This window comes from Giraffa tippelskirchi, chromosome 10, assembly GCF_054371585.1.
Source record: "Giraffa tippelskirchi isolate mGirTip1 chromosome 10, T2T-mGirTip1v1.2.pri, whole genome shotgun sequence".
Classification (NCBI taxonomy): Eukaryota; Metazoa; Chordata; class Mammalia; order Artiodactyla; family Giraffidae; genus Giraffa; species Giraffa tippelskirchi.
In genome coordinates this window covers 159,486,058-159,510,576 of record NC_137284.1, presented here as the reverse complement: position 1 = coordinate 159,510,576, position 24,519 = coordinate 159,486,058, and the positions used below count along the sequence as shown (strand labels likewise).

The following is a 24,519-nucleotide window of genomic DNA, read 5'->3' as shown; positions in this document are numbered from 1 at the left end:
CAGGAGACGCCTGGGCTGGACCCGGGGGGCTTACTGGGGCTGTCACTGGGACCTGGGGTCGATGCCTTGCCTCCCGGGCCAGTGTGACAGCCCCAAGGGTGCATGGTGAGAGCCCCGGGGCCCGAGTGAGAGCCCGGCCAGAGTCGGCGCCAAGGCGCGGGTCTGGGCACCATCACAGGAGGGGGACAGAACCCTCCCTCCTTCCCAGGTCTCTCAAGTCTCGGTGTGAGAACCCCTGCCCCCAGCGCACTCCCACCGCGCAGCAGCAGCAGCCAAGGAGATCGGCACAGGATTCCCGTCACTGTGTGAAGCCAACATGAGCACCTGCTTCGCAGGCAGGACGGACGGGGACCAGGCGTGATGGCCAGGGCCTCCACCACCCTGGCTCCCGCACTGCCCTCGGGCCCCGAGTGGAACCCTGACCACCTGAGCTCACCAACACACAGTGATGGCGGAGGGACGTGCCCTACTTCACAGCCAAGGAAATCCAAATGTTCGGCATTAAATCACGTGACACAATTCTATTTTATTTTACTATGATTTACTGAAATCTGTGATTTCAGTACCCAAGAAAAAAAAGTTAAAATGCAGCAGGGAAAGTTTCAATGCATATAAGTCATCAGAATAACTAAATCTGGGGATTCTAAAAACGACACTTTCCCCTGACTCAGACATGAAAATCATAGTTTATAACTATTATGCAAAACATGAATTCTGGAGACCATCGCATTCTGTACAAATGCCCACATCCTGATTTCTTCAGCAAAGTGTTCACTCTGTGCTTCTGTTTCAGCCAGAATGTGAGCCCTCTCATAAGCCCGTGGTTCAGAAACTTCCTTTTCCCTGTCCCTCCTTCCTTCTCCTGCCAATGGTCTGTCCTGTAGCCGCACTGTTCCAGGAGACACTGTGTGCACAGGGGCCACAGGTGGGCCCCCGAGCCTGCGTCCCCACAGACCCCCCAGCACTGCTGGGTGGAACCCTACCCACGCTGCAACAGACCCCTCTAAGCTTCTAACTTAACCTTGACGGGCCCAGCAGCGTCCCTCGCAGCTTCCCCGGCCGCTGGCCAGCCCTCCCACTGCCGGACACTCCCCCATGCTCCCACCCCTTGGTCTTCCTCCCCAGCTGCACCTCCATCCACAGAGAATTTTCTGGCATGAATCATGTGCTCAAGGCTAATTTTTAGCAGTAGTCTATTTGTTAGAAATTTTCATTCTCATTCTGTTACTGCATTTGGCCAGTTTTCATGTCAAAAAAAGGAACAATATGCTGAATTACAACAGCAGTTGGAACTATTACACTACTGACTTGCTGACAAGCTTTCAATCTGAACTACAGTTAGCACACTTCAGGACTCGCAACTCATTAGCTGTATCAGTCACTGCTATGCTAATGACTTGACAAAAGAGGACAGATATAGAGAGAGGGTATCAGATGGAAGGATGGGAAGAGTGAAAAGCATTTTCTGAGGAAAAGGAAAAGTCCTGTAAGGCTATTTTCACTCAGCCCTTTAGTGCTGTTTCAGATGAATAGCTAGAAAGCAGCATTACTCATGGGGACTTTTACTAACTTAAAACTCTCACCGACCCCCTAAGTAGGAAACAAAGTTTGACCTCCGCTGTTCAGAAGCACTGTCCTCAGAGCCCCTCGTTCAGGGCTCCCCGTACCCCGCCCAGCCCAGCCCACTTCCACTTTGGTCCCGAGAGGCCACTGAAGGACACACGAGGGCTGCAGCGTTGCCGGCTGTACCATCAACACCTGGAAGGCAGAACTCAGCCCCACATGCGGAAGAATCACTCCAGAGCTGCCGCCTCCGCTCAGCTCCCCAGAAGCCAGCAGTGGTGGATTCTCTCTGTCTTGCTTCCCTGATTCTGTTCACAGTTCAGAGAAGCTTGAAGAGGTTCCTAACTTTTCTGTCCTGACAACAAACACGGCTTTCTTCATTACTTAACATGTGAAGCCCCAATACTTGACAGCGCTTCTCTTATCAGGCTCACATCATACTGGGAAAACACTCAGGCTTCCTCTGACATCTGTGGTTATTTATAAATTCTGCATTTTGTTTATAAACGACTGCATCTTGGAACCACAAGTATCATCACTGCAGATGAAGCTCTGAATGGCACTGGTCATGTGGCTGCTGCAACGGGGCTGTTTATAACCTTCTCTCCTTCTGTTACACAGGTAATTTCAAGTCCTCCCAAAGACAGTCTCTCATTACAGATTAGGCAAAGTGTCGGTGGAGAAACACACTGGCTTTGCTCACTGTAAGTTAGTAGGAAGCTTGCTACATTTTGATTTTTACTTTGCCAGAGGCGGAGATCAGCGCACATATTCTCTCCTCAACCCCTTCAGTTCAGTTCAGTCGCTCAGTTGTGTCCGACTCTTTGCAACCCCATGAATCGCAGCTCGCCAGGGTTCCCTGTCCATTGCCAGCCCCCGGAGTCCACCCAAACCCATGTCCATCGAGTCGGTGATGCCATCCAACCATCTCATCCTGTCGTCCCCTTCTCCTCCTGCTATCAATCCTTCCCAGCATCAGGGTCTTTTCCAATGAATCAACTCTTCACATGAGGTGGCCAAAGTATTGGAGTTTCAGCTTCAACATCAGTGCTTCCAATGAACACCCAGGACTGATCTCCTTTAGGATGGACTGGTTGGATCTCCTTGCAGTCCAAGGGACTCTCAAGAGTCTTCTCCAACACCATAGTTCAAAAGCATCAATTCTTCGGCACTCAGCTTTCTTCACAGTCCAACTCTCACACTCATACATGACTACTGGAAAAACCATAGCCTTGACTAGATGGACCTTTGTTGGTAAAGTAATGTCTCTGCTTTTTAATATGCTGTCTAGGTTGGTCATAACTTTCCTTCCAAGGAGTAAGCATCTTTTAATTTCATGGCTACGATCACTATCTGCAGTGATTCTGGAGCCCAGAAAAATAAAGTCTGACACTGTTTCCACTGTTTCCCCATCTATTTCCCATGAAGTGATGGGACCAGATGCCATGATCTTAGTTTTCTGAATGTTGAGCTTTAAGCCAACTTTTTCACTCTCCTCTCTCACTTTCATCAAGAGGCTCTTTAGTTCTTCTTCACTTTCTGCCATAAGGGTGGTGTCATCTGCATATCTGAGGTTATTGATATTTCTCCTGGCAATCTTGATTCCAGCTTGTGTTTCTTCCAGCCCAGCGTTTCTCATGATGTACTCTGCATATAAGTTAGATGAGCAGGGTGACAATACACAGCCTTGACGTACTCCTTTTCCTATTTGGAACCAGTCTGTTGTTCCATGTCTGGTTCTAACTGTTGCTTTCTGACCTGCATACAGGTTTCTCAAGAGGCAGGTCATGTGGTCTGGTATGCCCATCTCTTTCAGAATTTTCCACAGTTTACTGTGATCCACACAGTCAAAGGCTTTGGCATAGTCAATAAAGCAGAAATAGATGTTTTTCTGGAACTCTCTTGCTTTTTCGATGATCCAGTGGATGTTGGCAATTTGATCTCTGGTTCCTCTGCCTTTTCTAAACCAGCTTGAACATCTGGAAGTTCACAGTTAACGTATTGCTGAAGCCTGGCTTGGAGAATTTTGAGCATTACTTTACTAGTGTGTGACATGAGTGCAATTGTGCAGTAGGTTTGAGCATTCTTTGGCACTGCCTTTCTTTGGGATTGGGATAAAAACCCCTTCAGCCTTTCCTAAAAGGAAGCAGTTACTGAGTTACAAGAATGATCTCAAAGGAGACTGATGTGGCTAGTTTACACGAAAAATTTGAAGCTGCCTGAAATTTCTAAGCACTTTCAGATTTCCGGGGAGATTATTTTGACTATTTCTAAGGACAATTTTTGACATTAAAGTGAACATATACGGGATCACAAATCTTGCCCCCCCTTGGAATCTTCATGCTGTGATTCTCATCTCCCTCCCAAGCCTTCCTCCCTCTCACTACTCACCCCTGTGCTAAGAGCATACACACAAGCACTCAGGTGTCCTTTGGCGATACAGGACACAGCCACAGAATTCCGTCCGCATCAGTCATGTTACCTGGATCTGTAACTTCCAAACGATCCTCCAGCCTAAAGCATCAGTGACTGAGAAAGTGGACTCCGGTGCTGCACTGACAGTCTCAGCCCGTGTCTCCCAGCCCTCCCATTACAATCACAGTCACAGCCCAGCACACACCATCAAACCACTCTGGGCCTCAGTCTCCTCATCTACAGGACAGGGCTGACGGGCAGGACCCACCTCATGGGGGAAGACGAAGCACATGCAAGCACTTAGAGGAGTACCCAGCAAGCAGCAAAAGCTCATCATGCCTGTCACTGTCACCCTTCCACGGCACTACTACAGCAGCACTCCACCATCAACAAATGCATTCTAGTTCTATTAGCTTATTATTAATATAATTAATAATTACATTGGGCTTGTGCTTAGTCCCTCAGTCGTGTCAGACTCTTTGTGACCCCATGGACTGTAGCCCACCAGGGTCCTCTGTCCATGGGATTTCCCAGGCAAGAACACTAGAGTGGGTTGCCACTTCCTCCTCCAGGGAATCTTTCAGACCCAGGGATCAAACCTGCATCTCCTGCACTGACAGGCGGGCTCTTCTTAGGCACTGAACCACCTGCGAAGAAGCCCAAGGGATGAGCTTCCCTCTAATGTGAGGGAAGCTGGGCCCACATCCCATCGGGAACGCCACAGCACACCAAACAGCCGGTGCCAGGAAGCACAGTGCGGGGACGGCTGGGAGCCTCAGAAAGAAGAGACAGGAAGGCAGACTGAGCCGGCCAAGGAGCCGGCAACCAGCCCCAAGGTTCCTGAGCCCGGAGCACAGACGGGGCAGTCGGAACAGACAGCAGCCAAGACCGACAGCCCCTGCTCCTACAGCCTAACCTCAGGAGAGAAACGTGCTGTGACCCGCGCATAATGATGTAATACAGTTAGAAAGAAGGTACACGAACGTGGAGACATGCGTCCTCACCTGCAACCACGTCCCTGTGTTTAGAGAAGAGGGCTCTTCCCTGCAGAATGAGACGGAGGTGGGTGGGTACGCTCCAACATGGCCGTGAAGGAGCACAGCCCAGGCCAGTGTCCTCCTCCTGTCTGCAGAGCCAACTGGAGAACCATGCGCCTGGAAGACGCAGGACGATCCTAAAGCCACATGGCCCCACGACCACGCTCTGGCAGATGGCGCGTAAGCACAAGTGATGGGGGCCGGCTGCAGGCCCGCTCAGTGAAAGACAACCTCCCACGGATAACCCTCCCTCTCTCCCCACCTGCCGGGGGCTGGAGAGAGAGGCTGGGGGCCAGAGGAAGATGCCCAGAGCGGGATCTGAGTGAGAAAGGAGCTTCCCGAGGAGAGCCACTGGGGGCTCAGGGCTGTGGAGTTGGTCCACTCCGGCTGACGCTCCCGTGCGGGGCACTCCGGGGCCGTTGCCACACCGCCTTCACTGGCCAGGGCCGGACACCACAGCACGGCACGTGCCACCCTGGCAGATGGCGGTGGACTCACCGAGGACTCCCTGCCGTAGCCACACACTCCGCCAAGGATGGACAACACAGGTCGGACTCAACACTGCAGAGCCCCGCTCCCGCAGGTCAGGCCAGGGTGGGGGCCTCTGACCCGAAACTATGCCAACCTGGCTCCACCGCTCCTGTGCTGCACCCCCTGTGCCCTTCCCAGCCCCATGCACTCCGACCCCCCAGGCTCTGCTGCCCACACCACCGGGGCTGCCCACGCTACAGAGAGCTCTGTCATGACACTCCTCTGAGCGTTCACACACCCTGCACAGAGCACAAGGAGGGAACGCACTGGAGCCAGGTCTCGCCCCAGGTACAGACACTCAGCCACGATGATGCCAACTGCTGGCTGTGAACAGCAAGGGCAGGGACTCCTTTTCATATCCCCTTCTCTGTCTCAATGTCTCACAGTCACGTTTGGGTATGTAATCGAGGGAGAGTGCTTTAGAGTTAGAAAAAAACAGTAAATACTAAAGGCAAAAGTCAGACAGCCATGGAGATTCCAAGGCTGGCCTGAATGGGCAAAAACAAATTATCTTATGCTTATCTGATCAACCTGAGATACTGATAAAAGGAGGGAAGGCCACAGATGCGATCTACAGCTTAGAAAGAAACAGCTGACTCAAGCTGAGTAAACAAGGAAATCTCTGCCTTTGGAAAAGGCTCAACAGAGTAACAATGGAAAGAGGGTTTTTGTGAGCTTAACCTTGAAACTAAGGGACACTGGCAAGGTGTGGGAGGCTAGAACAGCCATGTGGGGGCAGCGGGTGCCAGGTAAGGTCATGGCAGGTCACACACAGGCCCCAAAGGAGAGGAAAGTCACCCTGAGGAGGACAAACGAGGGAGGCCAAGCCTGGGACAGAGCCAGCTTAACGATAAACAAATCGGGTCCAACCGGGAAGAAGCCCATTTCCAGGATGACAAACGCCTGCGGGAGAGCCAGGTGGAAGCAGAATTAGGACGAGGGCAGGTAGAACTACAGACGGTTCAGACAGACAATGGCTGATACTCGACACACACCACAGTGACAAGGGCTCCCTCTCTGGCGACGTCGGCCAGTGCTGGACACAGGGGAGACCAGCTGGGAAAACGCACAGGCCCCTACTTGCCTCCATTCGCCTCGATGGGCGACAGAACCGGAGTATGGATACCTGAACAGAAACATCTTCAGCTCGAAGAAGGTCCCCAAAGCCGCTGACTGTGACCAGTATCAGCTTTATCAAGTACTTTAACAAACAGGTATCCTGAAGTTCACAGCGCCATTTTTCCCTCTCAGTTTTCTGTTCTGTTTTGAATACACACGTCACTTTCTTTTTCTCTATTTAAACTCTGACCGTGAATTTTATCCGTCTGGAAAAGCCTGCAAGTTGCTTCCCTAGTATAAACTCTCACCTCTCACTCAGTAACGAAGGACAACATGGTGCCCGCCTTGAGACAAGACGAGCTGGCTGCTGGATGGGGCGGCCTCAGCGGGCACATGCCTTTGCTGCCTGCCCCTTCTCCTCTTTCAGCCCGAAACTAGGGTAGGGGAAAAATGACAACACAGAACTGATAACAACAGAGGTAACAATACAGAACTGCTACACCAACCCGGAAGAACTTTCTCTTTTATGCAAAAAATACAACACCAGGTTTGCTAGGTCACTGTTAACTGAGTTGTCTGTTACATGCAGCCTCATTCACATCCTGGCTGATAAACCTAGCATCAACTGTATTTTTCATATATACAGCAGAACCAATCCCTTTCCCTCTAAGGGGTGAAGAAACTCAGGTTTACAGGGCTAAACTGAAGTAGCCAAAGTTACACTGTCAACGGCAGAAAGCGGAGAGGAACTAAAGAACCTCCTGATGAAGGTCAAAGAGGAGAGTGAAAAAGCTCACTTGAAACTCAGCATTCAAAAAATGAAGATCATGGTCATGGCGTCCGGTCCCATCACTTCATGGCAAACAGATGGGGAAACAATGGAAGCAGTGACAGACTTCATTTTCTTGGGCTCCAAAATCACTGTGGAAGGTGACTGCAGCCACGGAAGTAAAAGACGCTTACTCCTTGGAAGAAAAGCTATGACTAACCTAGACAGCATATTAAAAAGCAGAGACATTACTTTGCCAACAAAGGTCTGTATAGTCAAAGCTGTGGTTTCTCCAGTAGTCCTACGGATGTGAGAGTTGGACTGTAAAGAAAGCTGAGTGCTTTAGAACTGATGCCTTTGAACAAGTCCCCTGGACAGCAAGGAGATCAAACTATTTAATCCTAAAGGTAATCAACCCTGAATATTCGCTGGAAGGACTAATGCTGAAGCTGAAGCTCCAATACTTTGGCCACCTGATGCCAAGAGCCGGCTCACTAGAAAAGACCCTGATGCTGGGAAAGACTGAGGGCAAGAGAAAGGGATGACAGGATGAGATGGTTGCATGGCATCACCAATTCAACGGACATGAGTTTGAGCAAGCTCCAGGAGGTGGTGAAGGACAGGGAAGCCTGGCTTGCTGCAGTCCATGGGGTCACAAAGAGTGGAACACAACTGAGCTAATGAATAACACCACCCCTGTCGATAAATACGACATGAACACACATAGTCAGACTCCTGGCTTAAAAGTGTGTTCTCCTCTCACACACTGCTGCTCCTGGGACCGATCTGTCCTCGGGTACCAAGGTTCCCAAGTCAGGCGTTCTCTTGATGTGAATATTCATTCAATAATGTCTATCATTTCACAAGTAAAAAGGATAATACATTCTCTCTAGCAAATGCAGAATTATTTTCAGAGCGTCAGGGAGCTGTAAATACCTCACTGAACGGAACTCCTAGTACTACCGTCATTCGACTGTTTGAAAGAAAAAGCTACCTTAATCTTTTCAAATAACTGCTCTGTTTTGCTTTCCTTTATATCCCTTTAAAAGTCCAAGGTAAGAAATTATCATTCTCCCTCATATAATTCTTATACAAATTGTACTTCCTTTTTGCATCTCTTGTTAATTATATGATGTTATCTACGTTAATCCTATTCAGGAAGAACTGATAACTTCGGTTACACACACACAAAAAAAGATGAAAACTTTGCATAAATTGCTTAGCACAAAGTTAATCGTATAATGCAAAGAATAAAGAGGTTCTAACCGCTATTATGTGACTTATCAGCTTCTCTGAAAGGGTCAGTTGGTATATTTTAGTAAGACTAATTGAATACCCTAACAATGTCATTGAAACTTCATGAATCTTTCAATAAATTACAGCCTGCTGCTTCAACGTGTTTTCATTTATTAATCTCACTTAAAATGCAAAGAACTATATAAGAAATCAACAGATACTAAATAACGCCTCTCAGTTAATTCTGATTAAATGGGTTAAATGCACTGGTGACCCCCACACGATTAAAACTAGAGCCCACAGTCACAATGTTAATCCTCTTATTTCAGTGTTTTCCACAGATTTCTGTTTTCTTTCAGGTTATGCCTTCTTTAAATGTCTACATTCATTTTCCTAGAAGGTACTTGCTTATTTGCAGATGCATTCTGAACACTCTGAAGCACCACATCCCTAGCAGCCAGCCCGAGGTTTCCTACCGGGGTGGGGGCCACCACAGGAACTGACATGCTCCATGGTGACATGATTTGTTCAGGCAGGAGCAGGCACCACAAGTTAGAACACCCTGACTTCAGTACAAAACACCGCTTCTGACGGACCTACTAAAGACTATTTGCTACTTTTTTTCATAAAACAAAACACTCTTTATCCCTGCATCTCACCCTCCTTCACCCTCGCTTAACAAGCTCACCCAATGAGAGGCCCTGCCATACACAGTACACTCTCCACTGCAGCACTCTGGACAAGCACAATCTTATGTATTATGGTTATGATTCAACTTACCAGATGCAATTGTTTTTCTCCGGTTTACTGAGGTGTGTTTTAATATTTACAGAGAAAAGGAGAAGGTTCAGCATGATCAAGAGACTCAGACTGACCTGGTTCTAATCCTACCTCCTGCACCAGTTATGTGAACTTGAACCTTTAACCCTTTCCAAGACTCAGTTTCTCTATCTGTAAAGTGGAGAAAATGATACCTTCTTAAGGTTGTGGAATGCAAGCTTTGCATAAAATCTGGAATACTGTAATTACTCAATGATCCTCTTCATTTTCCACTGACCGATCGGTCACCAGTACGCGCTCCAGGAAGACGGTGTTTCCTCACTGAACCAAGGCCTGGGCACAGCAGCAGGACCAGCTCCGTGGACTTAGAGCAAGCAGTCTGTTTCAGAATTCTCATCTGAACGTGTCTGCCATACGGCTCACAACCCGCCCTCCTAACTGCCCATTATTGCCAGAGAGAATTCAAATGGCCAAAGAGCAACTGGGTAGACTAACGGGGATACATCTGCACAAGGGAATACTGCTGGTCCGTACGAAAGGACAGCCCCTGGCTGTTGTGACCGAAGGGTAAGTGAGTCTCAAACGCACTGTGCTGCGTGCAGGAAGCGAGACCCACAATGAAGCCAGGCATGTGATTCCATTCATCCACATTTTCAGAAGCAGAAGCCAGATGAGGCTCTGCCAGGGGCTGGGCTGGGAGAGGGCTGCCTACAGGGGCGGCACATGATGTCATCTGGGAGACGAAATTGCTGTCAACGGCAGTGATGACACTTCTGTGTGTAGCTGTGAAAGATCAGACTGTGCATCAAAAGGACTCAACTTTACAAGTTAAAAAAAACCCACAAAACTCTAATCTTCTGTAAGAAGCGCTTTCAGCTACTTTAATAAGGTCACTTTTGAACTTTATCTTAAAAGAACTATGGCTCTTCAAGGACTCCAGGAAAAATAACATTAATTTAAAAAATGGTATGCTTTGCAGGACAAATCAGTAAAAACAGGACAGAGATTTTCTTTGCACAGAAGTCGTTCTAAGACTTTCAAAATTTGTGCTATTGTATTTCATTGGCTGAATTATTAAATTACAGATGGGCAAGTCATACTCAAAGTTTAAGTCTACTCTACAATGGAACTATATATCTCAGAGGATTTATGAAAGGTATTCAACTCAATGTGACGTTCTTACTTAGCCCAAAATTAAATAAAACAGTGAGACTTAATGGCCTGACTTGGTGATCTCTGAGTACTCCTGCGGGATTCCCAGGTTGCACAGTGTAAAGAACCCACCTGCCAATGCAGGAGGTGCAAGAGATGAGGGTTGATCCCTGCCACGGGAAGATCCTCTGGAGAAGGAAATGGCAACCCACTGCGGTACTCTTGCCTGGGAAATCCCATGGACAGAGGAGCCTGGCGGGCTACAGTCCATGGGGTTACAAGGAGTCAGACTGAGCACACCTGAGTATTCCCCACCTTCAAGTTACGGGTGCGGACTTCCACCACCATCTCTCCACCCAACACACAAAATGCAAGTCAAGTCAACGGGGCACTCAGTTTTATAGCCACCATATTTAATAGCTGTTACCACAGTGCTAAGCTGCTCCTGTTACTGCTGCAGATGGGAATTCACTGATATGATTAAATTTGATGGTATGATAATGTATGGTAATCATGATTAATCAGAAACCCACTAGCAAATGGAGGATGTTGGGTATTATGTCACCTGCATTTTAAAATGCATTCTCGCGCTGCAAGCCTGACAATGTCTGACAGCGGGAAGAGTCTCCTCCCACAGCTGCCTGCTACTACTCACAGATCTGATCAGAGAAAATGCCCATCATGACTTCCCCATCTTAAGTGCTAATAATTACAGGGCATTGAAGGCAAGTTGTAAAAACAGTGAGGGTTCAAAAGAAAGACTTCCTTTTCCTAAATGGAATAAAGTCTAGATTCACATCTGCAAGGGCTATAATCAGAAAGATATGTAATTTGATGCAGCAGTCTCATCAAACATGATTTGCATGAAACGCCATATAAAATACATCCAGAAGTGTCAATCACCACCACCTGATACCAGGCGCCCTGTTCCATGGAAACACAGTGCATTCAGACCTACCTGTGAGGTGCTGTAATCACACAGGAGACACAAATAGAAACCTCAGGTATCGGGTCTATCTCACAAAGTAATCACTAAGAAGACTAATTCAAACTCCGCATGCTAGTCCTTTCTAAACATAACTTAGTTTTAATTTAAACAAAGATCACTAGGAAATTATTCAGCAGCCAAATTACTCAGTATTTAACTACCTACCCTGAAATACCAGCACTGAGAATGTAAACATGAAAAAGCAAGCAAGCATGAAAATGCTTCAATAACTAGCTACCCTGAAATACCAGCACTGACAGAAGCACCAATGCAAAATGAATGACTGAGTAGGTTTTAAAATACCCTAGGTCAAGAATCTTCACAATGTGAGTTACTTAAAATTTATCCATATGCTTTATCTGACAGTGAAAACAAATTACATTAGCAAAATCTTAAAGCAACACTTTTGAAAATATTATTAATCAACACTTCAGTGTTACTTTTTTAAGTGGACAAACTTTTAAACACAACAAATCTCTCTGAGGTCAAATACATAAATGGATAGCCATACTTACGGATAAGGAAAGGACTTAAAACTTTAACGACAAAAACATCAGAACCAGCCTCTGTGGAAAGAGAAACCTATTAAACTAACGTGTAAAACAAAGACAATGGAACTCAAAACAGAATTCTAACAGACACAAAAACAGAAGCCTACTTGCAGAAAGGTAAACCAGTCTCTCCAGCCCCACTCCCTTGCAAGAACAAAACAAAAGAGAAAACCACCTCTGTCCTGTGAAATTCCACTCAAAGGTCCTGGCAGGAAGGGAAATGCTTCAGGAGCAGACTAGGGGATGGTAGGTGGCTAGATGGCAGAACTGGGCAGAACAGAAGGAGCTGAAATGGAGGAGGGACCCACAGGCACTCGGAATTCCTGAGCACATGCTTTCTCCCTGTGTCTGTCCACGCTTGTAAGCAGTCACTATTTCTAAGCGTACATTTTACATTCAGCAGATTAGTATTCTGATACGAAAGTAAGCATGAAAAAGATTCATTCTCTGATATGTGTGCTATCAACTGAGATATATTATAGTTTAAAAAAGGATTCACAATTCTGATCTGAAAAAATAGAATAGTTCTGGGAATAAAAGCTTACGTGGGAAGAAAGCACCAATGGCTATATCTGTAACTAAAATCTAACATGCGAGACTAATTTTTAGACAGAAACCTAAATTACAAAGCACTTCAGTAAATTCCATAAATGAAGGAATGAAGGAAAAATCCCATCTGGACGTAGAGACTAACATGACAAAAGAAGTGCCAGCTCACTGCCGAGAGCTTAAGCAGCAATTTCTAAGATGATCAAAAGTAAGGAATCCTTTTATGATATTACTTTGACATTAAAATCTTTGTTTTTAGAAAATGTTTATTCAATTCTATAAAGAAAATTCATTAACGGGAAATTAAAATACTAGTATTGCTGTATCAAGCATAGCTTGTGTGCGCTCACTCACTCAGTCATGTCTGACTCTTCGACCTCACGGGCTGTAGCCCACCAGGCCCCTAGAGTTCGAATTGTTTCATTATAAGACTGGAGGTATTATCAATTAGTACAGTTTCTAGGCACACTAGTTCTAAATTGAGAATTCTCAAATTTTTACAAAACTGTGCAACAAAATCGACTATTAAGAAAGTGAAGTTGAGGACTTCCCTGGTGGCCCCCTGCCAATGCAGGGCCCATGGGCTCCATCCCTGGTCTGGGATGATCCAACATGCCGTAGGGAAGCCCATGTGCCACGACTGAGCACCTGCTCAGAGCCTGAGGCTGCAACTACCGACCCTGTGCGCCCAGAGCGCCCAGAGCGCCCAGAGCCCGCGCTACGAAACGAGAGAAGCCACCGCAACAAGAAGCCTCTGCTCACAGCAACTAGAGAAAGCCTGTGCGCGTCATCAAAGACCCAGCAGTCAAAAACAAGTATTTTTAAGAACAAAAGAAAGTAAAGTTTACTAGTGTTGAGAGAGAAGAGAAGGAATACCTTCACATTAATACCAACTGTATCCTAACCCGTTAAAATCTGAAAACCTAGAGCTACTTCCAACTACTGTCTGCCTTTTTTTACTCTCTAGTCAGCTGACTAGACCTGAATTCTTGTACAATTAAATGTGGATTATGGAATTCTACTATGCAAATTCATGTATGTATCCTTGAAAATAACCAAAGGTAAAAACTTAGAGGCTACACCCCTTCTCTACAGTCTTTCACGCAGGTGCCTAATAAACAGCAAGGCAGCTCACAGTCACACCCCTGCATACACACACTGAACAACTATTCATCTGGACTTGTGCACAAGGTCTGGGGTCAGGCTGGCTCCACTGAGCGCAAGATGACTGGGACTCTGTAGAGACAGGAATCCACTTCTCCCACAGTACGAATAAGCATATGAAGCTGTCCAGGAGCAGAGCAATGGAAACTCACTAAAGGGGTTTAGGCTGGGGAAAGACAAGATCAAAATGAACTTTGCTTCGCTTGACACATTCTGTAATTCAAATCTTTTTTGTGTACCAAGAAATCACACTGATTCAAAAAGACCCTATGATGAAACTGAAGTTAGGTTTCCTAACATATGTTTTATCAATTGGTGTGTGTGTAGTCACTTTACAAAGCAAAATTCAGTTTAACAAGTAAAGACTAAACTCCTCTATTGAAAAGAACCACGAAAGAGCCCGCACGGTACACTGCCATCAGTACGAAATCGCCAAGGGGCTTTCTTCAGCCCCAGCAGTACTCTCTCTTCAGGAGGAAATTAGGCTTCATGGGCCTGTGCTTACACATTTTATGGTTTAAGGACTAGCACTATATAGAACATTCAGCACATGAGAAACTCACTAAATGGTCCCGAAACCACATCTACATTGATTAAAAAACAAAGTAAAATCAATTAGTAGAAAAGGAAAAAAATGTTACTCAAAAAAGATAAATGCACCCCAATGTTCACAGCAGCAGTATTTACAGTTGCCAAGACTGGAAGCAACCTCAATATCCATCAACAGATGAATGGATAAAGAAGATGTATATACATATACACACACAATGGAACAGTACTTTGCCATAAAAAAGAACGGTATTTTGCCATCTGCAGCAATATAGGTGGATGTGGAGGATATTATGCTAAGTGAAATAAATCAGACAGAGAAAAACAAATACTGTATGAAATCACATACATGTGGAATCTAAGAAATACAACAGACTAGTGAATACAACAAAAAAGCAGCAGACTCACAAATATGGAGAATAAGCCAGAGGTTACAAGGCAGAGGGTGGTGGGATATAATAAGGGTGGGAGAGTGGGAGATACAAACTGCTGGGTGTAACATAGGTTCAAGGATGTATTGCACAACATGGGGAATATAGCCAAAATTTTGTAATAACTGTAAAAGAAAAATAACCTTTAAAATTACATAAAAAATAATACTCAAAGATATTTTAAAATTTAAAAAAAATCTGGTGTACGTAAAACAACATGAACCAGCCTAGAGTTAGTCTCCTTCCCAATACTGTTTTGATGAACTTTAAAGAAAAAAACCTCTATTGTAACTTAATTTGCCTGCCAATGCAGGAGATGCAGGTTCAATCTCTGGGTCAGGACAATCCCCTGGAGAAGGGAATTGCTACCCATTCCAGTATTCTGGCCTGGAGAATTCCATGGACAGAGGGGCCTGGCAGGCTCTAGTCCATGGGGCGCAAAGAGTCAGACACGACTGAGCGACTGAGCACGCAATTGAAGATCCAGCACTGGGGGCTTAAAGATGCATGTTAAATGGCAGTAACTACTTCTCAAACTATATCACACACATGACTAATCTCTAGCCTATTTCCCAGCACCTGTACACATAACCCACCTTAAAAATAGAACAAAACATTACACCTTGCAAAAACTGCTCCAAGAACAGTTCAGCAATGTTTACCACCCTCAGAGCATTATATAACTTTTAGTTTAATTTCTCACAAAGAAATTATTATCCTCTTTGTAATGTCCTCAAGTAATACAAGGTTTCTTTTAGTATCAGATACAACTGTTTGCACAAATGAAATTATAAGTAGATGAAAACTGCAAATGATTATTCTAATTTTATATCTACACACAATCTTGCTTTATAATTTTAAACTACATTTGCTTTCATCAAATTTTATCTCTGCATTTCTAATAAAACATAAACACAAAATCAATTATGATTCTAATGCAAAAGCTCACAACCCTGAAAATAAGAAAAAGTACATTTTTTAAAATGTTAGTACTTTGTAACAACTAGCAGTTAAATTATTCACCAAAAGAAATACATCTAATGACTAAAATCACACGTACTTATCCTTGAATAATGCAATTAATAAATCTTAACTATTTAGACAACTGTTTCAAATAAGGATCTGTACTCAATAAATGTCACCTAATTTTTTAAATAACTAGTTTTTAGAACTTGATCAGTTAATTTTTAAAAATTAGCTAATAAAAGCGTATGAAACCAGTAAGAATCAGTTCTAGAAACAATATCATGTCATAAAGATTAACTACAAATCAAGAAAGTTCCTAAAAAATACTCTGAACCTTCAAATCCAGTACTGTCTTTTTGAGTAATCATCTGACTACACAGTGAGATCTTTTATTTACGACCCACATAAACACGGCAGCTACTGAGGATCAAAGCCAAGGTCAAACAGATCATTTAGGTATTTCCAGGAAATCAGATTATTTAGCATCAACAAAACTACATCTGTTTTATATACAAACTAAAATATTATGGTCTGGTCCTTTTTTTTTCTCAAATTTTTCTTAGAATACATTATCACTGATTTAATAAAACCATGAACTAACTACAAATCAAACCAAAAAGTCAAATAAAATGAAATTTATTTAAATGGATAACTATTTAATGGACATTTTTCTTCTAATTAAAACATTATCAGAAGAATGGATAAAATCATGGGAACAACAGGAGAGTGGGGGGAGGGGTATCTTAAAGATACTTTAAAAAGAAAACCTGCATTTTTAAAATATAAAACCAATGGCTCATGAAGACCTTTGAGAATTTTTTTTTAAACAAGTAGACATCTCATTATTACTCCCTGAAACTGCATACACACACTCACACTTACCAAGTGCACACATGGCCCCCCCACACACACACAATAATAAAGGCCCTTCCTCACCTAACACAAGGCAATAATAAAATCAAAATTCATAGTCTTTAAGACAAAAGGCATTCTACTGATGATCCTGATTCAACAATTTTACAGTTAAACAAAATTAATTCCATTCTCAAAAATCCATTGACCTTAAGCTTTTAACAAACATTTTCCACTGCAAAAATTATTGTCAATATTTACAAATCCTTAAACTTTTATTTGGCCGGAACCACTTGTATTTGCCGTATTAATATTTCCTGGTAAGTGTGTGCTCATCCCTACGAGAGCAGAAGGAGCAGCTGCTACTCACTGGGAATCTCTGGGGTCCCACCGCAGGTCTCGGCTGGCTCGGGACTGGCAGCAAGGGCACTGTGAGGAAAACACCACTCGTTACACTCGACTTCACCCCGAACCCGCCAGGAGAGGAGCACGACGCACTACGTGCACAATACACACAATACATGAAGTTTACACTTGAGCAAAGGCTGCATGTTTGTGCTGATACAATTCCATAAAGGGACAGGGGAGAGAACGTTTGTCTTCAGTGTACAATAGCACAAGCAGAAGCTTCCATTTCAAGGGTGAATTCTAACCTAGAATTAAAATACTGTGCACCAAAGAAGACATTATTCCTCTACAATGAGAATCTCCTTTGTTTTTGACATCCATATGCAGGTGATCCAGGTTATCTAACCCGAGTTATCTTCCGAGGCTAATCAAGCACAAACTTGTGCCCAAGTCCTCCGGATCATGAGGGAGAGAGGCGGGAGAGGAAGTGAAGTGGGCAGAAGAGAAAACGCACACACGGTGTCGGCTACCCCGTGCTGTAACCCAGAACAACCTACTCGACAGCCTGCTACGCCGAGACTTGTCATCTTTGTTTTGCGTTTCAAGAGGCACAATTCCCATCAACTTACCAGAAGAACAGTAGTCAAATGATTTCAAAATGAGACAAGACATTTTGTAACAGGGAAAGAGCCAGATGCTAGTTTCACACCCTGCATGTTTAAGCTACTTCATACATGAGCCTTCTACCAATTTTGATTTGGGAGGTAAAAAATCCCCTCGCAAGAGGTGACCACTCTATGGCAGCATGCTATCCCCTCCATTAAAATGTCCTGCCAGACACGTCCAGGAAGGTCTCGGACGGCCAGGTGCCAAGGGCTGAACTGCAGCCCCCTCTCAAACTCACACTCCGGAGTCCTCATCACGAGGACTTCGGAAGGTCACGTGGAAATGCACCTTTAAAGAAGTGATCGAGGGAAAATGAGGTCACGGAGGCGGGGCCGGGGCCCTGATCCAACATGACCAATGTGCTTATAAGAGAAGATAAACACTGACAGACACCAAGGGAGAACCACGGAGAACTCGGCAAGAACAGTATAACAGCATTTAGTTTTAATTTGAAAAAGTTCCAGTAAAACAGCATCACAGAAGTAATACAGCTTAAAAGTCAATCAAACTTATTTTTAAAATAGAGCACTAAGACAAACTATTTTTCACTTATGATTAAGCAAAGAAATCCGTACATTAGACCTCTAAGACCACACGTCACCTACCTGCTTCCTCCTCCACTGTGAATAGGAGACAATTTACAACCTGATAAGACACCATTCATTCCAGCTGAACCTTGAACTCTTTACCTTTGACATTTAATATTTATATCCCACACTGTCCCAAGAATTAATGGACTAAGTTTTCAATTTTAATACTGAAAATCTGGAAAACAAGTTAAACTTCCAACAAAACTGGCTGATTACAATATGGTAAAACATTTTTCATCCTTGAAAAGAAAGTACGTGCGATTAGACAAAGGTGTGCTGCTGCTGCCGCTAAGTCGCTTCAGTCCTGTCCGACTCCGTGCAACCGCATAGACGGCCGCCCACCAGCTCCCCCGTCCCTGGGATTCTCCAGGCAAGAACACTGGAGTGGGTTGCCATTTCCTTCTCCAATGCATGAAAGGGAAAAGTGAAAGTGAAGTCGCTCAGTCGTGTCCGACTCTTAGCGACCCCATGGACTGCAGCCTGCCAGGCTCCTCCGTCCATGGGATTTTCCAAGCAAGAGTACTGGAGTGGGGTGCCACTGCCTTCTCCAAAGGTGTGCATACATCTTTTTAATTTTTTAAAACACCTTTTGACTGTGTGAGGCTGAGAATCACTGTGGTTAATCTATCTTTTGCGTACAGGAGACAACTAGTCAACCAGCCTCTCTCAAGAACAACAGTGGCTTTCTATTTAACTAAGCTCATTCACTTAGTATTGAAAAACAACTGCTTCAAAAGTGTTGCGTGTACACCCAGCAGAGGCATCAGGGTCCTCGAGATCAAAGGCACTTTAAAGAGAAGGGACACGGGCACTGAGGGGCCTGGCTCTGTGAAGAGAGCACAGTGAGTGGGTTCTACAAGCTGAAAACTCTTGTCAGAACGCTGACCTTGCATATACTGAATCAGGCAGGAGTGTCAGGGTGCCAGGCTGGCATTCTGCACCCATGTGGCAACTGAGCAGAAAGGCCCACTGTTTTCCTGCCTGGAGGACAGCTTGGAGTCTCCTTACAGTTTTCCCACGGTGTAGTTCTAACACAGTTTATTTTCATTAAGCTAAAGAAAATTTGTGCACCGTACCAACTGCCAGTTTCCCATTCAATTTTAGAAGGAAATTCACAATAACAGATGCTGACATCAAAACACTGTTTCCACAAATGAGATTTAGTGTGGGGGCAGGGCTCGGGAAGGGGCCACATCCCTGAGTCGTGCTCCCTCTTCACCCCACAGCTGCTGAAGGAGACAGGCCACCAGTGCGTCAGCTGCAGAGACAACAAAGGTTCACACAGCCACCATGCCGCCTGTCCTTGCAGCTCAGAGCAGGGCAAGGCCAGTGACTGATTCTCACACAGGCGGGACACACAAAGGGCAGTCAAGGAACCGATGGCACCGACCCGACCCTGCTGCTCCTGCACGTGTAAAACAGGAACAGTCTCCTAGAGCCACGTGTAGATGCCATCGCCATGGTCAGCCTGCTGCCCCCACGGCCCTCTGCTCCAAGCGACAGTCGCTCAGGCGTGTCCAGCTCTTTGCGACCCTGTGGACCGCAGCCCACCAGGCTCCTCTGTCCATGGCATTCTCCAGGCAAGAATACTGCAGTGGGTTGCCACCTCCTTCTCCAGGGGATCTTCCCGAACCAGGGAATGAACCCAGGTCTTCTGCATTGCAGGTGGATGCTGTACCGTCTGAGCCACTTCAAGGCCACAATTTCACGGTGACTCCACACCCTGGCTTTCTCCCCAACTCCAAGTCCTATCTCAGGCATCTTCTCAACTTGTAGAATATCTCAACCATTTGGAACTGCAAGCTCACCATCAGCAGACCCATGACGGCCCCCCCTTCCCCTCCCTGCTCTAATGGAGACCTAACTCTCCCAGAAGATGAGACTGTCTGTCTCCCTCAGCCTCCTCCCCACTGGCTATGGAGCAGGGATGGGACCCTTTCTTGTCTTCACTGCTGTTTTCAGACCCCAGACTTGGATCTCGGGTCATCAAACAGCCCGGTCCAGGGCCCCCAGGCTGCGGTCCACATCCTGGTCACACAGCTGCTCTCGGGTCTCTGGCTGAGCTCCCCACTCACCGTCTCCCACAGCAGCCCCATCTGAGGTCTTGGCCAAGATGCTTCCAGAGCTGCCCCAGCCCCCAAGACCTGCGCATTCTCCATGACCTTACGCCATCTTGACCTTCCCGCCTCACTCCCTCCATGACCCTAACCTCCCAACTGCAGGACCCCACAAACATCTCCTGGCCCCTTATCATCATACACTCCACAGCCTTCGTTGTGAGCAAGACACCTCCTCTACTGCTTGTCAACAGCCTGACTCCAGCAAATCCAACGCTGTCTAGGCTACCCCTGACGCAGAAAGGTGAGTGTGGTTGGAGAAAAACATGCAGGCAGACAGGTCTCTCCTGTCTCATGAACGACAGCTCCGGGGGGTGTTGGGGCTGCCCATCACTCCCTCTCCTGCTCCCCAATATCCACCTTGGCAAGACACTCTTCATCCCTGTCGATACAATCATCTCCCACGCCTGCACCCCGTTCCCTCGCAAGCCCACCTCAGTGACGCCTCCACGTCACCAAAACCACCCTGTCAGAACCCCAGAGCCCGCGACTGCGGGCCCGGCGCCCAGCCTGCACTCCATCCCCAGCCACCCGAGCACTGGGCTCCAGCCGGCCCCTGTCCTCCACACTCTCTGGGTTTCCTTCTCCCTGCGGACCCCCACCTGGCACGACACGTGCCCCAGGTTCCAGGCCCCAGGCCCCAGTCTCCTCGACACATCAACACGGGGTCTTTCACTGCATGCAGGCTCTAGGTCCATCGAGACACCAACAAAGCCCTACTTCCGCTTCGCACCCAGACCTCGTCTGCACGCTCCCTAGTAACTTCAGCCTAGACACGTGCGCCTGTGTGTCTGGGTGCACCTCCAGCACAGAGCTCGTGGTCTTCCCTGAAAGCCTGCTCAGCCTCGAGCGCTCTCAGGTGATGGCAACCCCACCCTCCAGCATCATTTTGTCTCTTCTCTCCTGCCCACACTCAGCTCGTCCATCAGCTCTGTCCTGAGTCACACCCGGCATCTGACCCCTGATCACTGCCGCCACCCTGACCCGAGCCACTACCAGGTTACCTTGATCACCGCATTCACCTCCAAGCTGAATACCTGGTTTCCACCTCTGCCACCCTCACAAGCCCACTCTCAACACAGCCGTGAGAACAATCCTTGTCAAACACACAGCGACGATGCTACTCCTGTGCTCAGACTCCTCTAATCACGCCCCAGTTCATTCAGAACAAAAGCAAAGCTCTCGGGATGGCTCCCAGGTCTCACATGACAAGGTTCCGCATTTCTTTCCACCGCTGCACTCCACTAACTCTCACCTGGTCTCTGTTTAGTTACCTGAACATGAAAGCACAGCCTCATCAGAAAGAGGAGGCTCTGCACCGGCAGATCCCTCTGCCTGGAATACCCGTCCCCTGACAGGCACGCCACCAGCTCCTGCCCCTTCCAGTCTTCCCTTCTCAGTGCAGTCGGCCCCCGCCACCCCGGGGACCCCCCCTGCTCTCCTCAGCACTGCACTTTCATTCTCCAACACGCCTCACGGGGTTCTCGTTTATCACGTCCACTGCTCACTGTCGCTGCTGGGAAGCTAGACAACGCCCACAGCAAGCGCTGACAGCTGTGTTCACTGATGTATCTCCAACGCCATGGAGAGCAGCGTCTCCATCAACGCTGCGCTGAGCAGGTGCATGAAGATACGCTCTGTATTCACTGCTCAGAACTAGTCTTGCTTCAGGAACGTGCACCCGTGATCATGCCATCAGCTGACCACGAAAAGATGGGTGTGTCCCTCTGGAACTCAAAGGAAGCACCGCGAGTGGAACCCGAGGGGACAGGCCCTTCGCAGTCAGACCCACCAGGAACGGAGGAGGGACGCCAACCAGACGCCCCCAGTGACCTCTAGAGCCCTGCACCCCTGCCGAGTGTTCTCAGCACCCCCGCTGAGTGACATGACAGGAGACACACAAGCTGAGAGAGGGGCCTGACCCGCCTGCCAGTGCGCATGTGAGCGGCGGCAAGGAGTCGGGGAGCCCTCGGCATCCTTACGGACCTGAAGTGACGACGGTCTGGCCACAGTCACCTGGAATTTGACCACAGCAAAGGAGACACGTACCTTGAACGGGCGTCACCACGGCCCCTTTGAAGTGGGGGTTGATGTGTATGTTCTTGGGCTGCTGTGGGGTCACGGGAGGAGGGGTCATCATCACCCGGGGGGCCTCGATCTGGGGCGGCATGTGCATCCCCTGGGGAGGGGAGGGGTGGTGCGGGTGCTGCAGGGGCAGCAGGGGCTGGAGCTGCTGCTGCTGGAACAGACTGCGGATCGGCTGCTGTGGAGGCGGCGGCGGCGGCGGCGGCGGCGGCGGCTGAGGCTGTGGAGGAGGAATTAATCTTGAAGAGTATGTCTAAAACCACCAAAAGAGACAAAGTCACAGCAATCAACGCTTACAAGGGAAAATGCCAGTGCCTTACAGATTTTACACTGATTGCACTGTAAGAGTTGACTCAGAAATAAGTTTATTAGTAACAATTTGTATAAAACAGCAGGAAAAATGAGCTGCTCCGCCTGCTCACGGTTAGGGCTACTGTCTAACAACGTGAGCCAACATCAGGACAAGGAGGGAAGACCACAGCCCCCGAACACGACGCATGGATTCCAAAAGAGAAAAACTGCAGCTCAACCATGAGAATTGCCCACCATGAGCCAAGTGATGCGGGCAGAGCACCAGCTGCCTGGGCTGGCCTGCTCCGCCTCCAGAAGCCTATGAGATGGGCAGGCAATGCAGGAGCAACCCCACTAGAAAGCAGGCTGCAGAGAGGGCGAAGGGCTCCCAGAGGGGAGGGGGCTGGTTCCTGAGAAGGTGGCCTCTGAACCAGGAAGGAGGGAAAGGAGCCAGGCAAGGAGTGGAATGGCATCACCTGAGAGCAGCGGAGGTGGAACACACGCCCGGAGGCGCACACAGGGACCAGCGTGGCTGCAGCCACATTTGAAGACCGGAGGACGCAAGAGAGGGAACACACACTCTCTGTGCGGTCAAGGATCTCGCGGTTACTTAGTGCAACAGTCTTGAGAGAGGAGGAGACCCCCACCACAGCAGCAGCCTCAAGAGCACTGGGCCTCCTCCCCTCTGCCGGTGTCTTAAGCACGCGCTGAAAGGTCTGTATGTGGAGTAACTCACCCCCAACAAGCCTATGAAGCTTGTCGGCCCTTGTCGTGACCCTCCTCTTACAAGATCAAGCGGCAGGTAAGCAAAAGAGCAGAGAACCTGGTTCCACAAGCCCTGCTTGTAACCAACCACTCATCAAACTGGCCACACACGGTGGCAGAGGCGGCAGGCTACTACCGGCCAGGGCACGCTGTGCACTGATCGCCTGGGATGACGCCAGACTTCAGAGGCTCCTGAACTCCATTCTGGAGCCTCTACAGCGTCTGACGACGATGATCAACAGTGTGTGGCAGACAAGGGGAAAGGAGGCAGAAGAAGATGGACCATTTAACACAACAGGCCACGGACGCCGGGAGCGGAACGAAACAAACAGCCGTGGTCTGAGAGCTCTGACACGCAAGTGTACACGACCTGGTCTAACCCATCCTTTCTCGGGGAGGACTTTTCTGAAGACGCAGAGCTACCATAAATCCGTGGATACATATGCTCCCAGAGACTAGTCTATTCCCGCCGCTGACTCATGGCATCTGTAACATGCACAACTGTGCGTGAAGCAGTCTCTTCTATCCCGATCAGCACTGAATCCGCACGGACAGCACACTGACAGAGGGACAGCTAAACTAAATCTGAACTCAGCTGGGAAAGAGCACAGCACAGGGCAACTCACTCAACAGCATGAAGGACTTTTAAGGAAATCACTTGTTCTAAACTAGGGGAATTTAGGGCCTGGGCAACAGCCATGCAGAGAAGCCCAGGGCAGCTAGGAAATGAAGAAACTGAGCTGGCAAGAGGTGCAGGCTGGAGACCCAGACTCATGCGGAGAGAGCAGATGGCAGGAAGGACAATGCTGCCCAGTGAGAGCTCTGATCAGAAACAGGCCTGAGAACAACGCAGCAAAAGAAACAGGAGCAAGGGAAGGGGCCCTGTTGGAAGAGAAGAGACTACACCCTAATCTCAGACACTCAAAATAAGAGAGGCTCAAGAAAGAGGAGCTCACAGGTGACGCCCAAAGTCCCAGAGAGCAGTCCACTAGGACAGACTGCAAAGGTGAGGAGGCGATTCTCAGAGCATGCTCAGGGGAGTGGAAGGAACGAAGTGCCAGCACC

The 24,519-nt window shown here is 47.5% G+C and overlaps 1 protein-coding gene across 12 annotated transcripts in view; it reads right to left on the bottom strand.

Annotated features, from left to right (window-relative positions):
* RBM33 (RNA binding motif protein 33) overlaps positions 1 to 24,519 on the bottom strand; it is a 115,782-nt gene that overhangs the window by 36,704 nt on the left and 54,559 nt on the right. For 6 of the 12 annotated variants that reach the window (XM_081536813.1, XM_081536814.1, XM_081536815.1 and 3 more), the window contains 2 exons: positions 22,363 to 22,651; positions 16,963 to 17,021 (listed from right to left, as the gene is read on the bottom strand). In XM_081536813.1, the coding sequence (XP_081392939.1) occupies positions 16,963 to 17,021; positions 22,363 to 22,651 (348 nt within the window). The remainder of the gene's footprint in view (positions 1 to 16,962; positions 17,022 to 22,362; positions 22,652 to 24,519) is intronic. The other 6 variants (XM_081536817.1, XM_081536818.1, XM_081536820.1 and 3 more) reach the window with 1 other exon arrangement.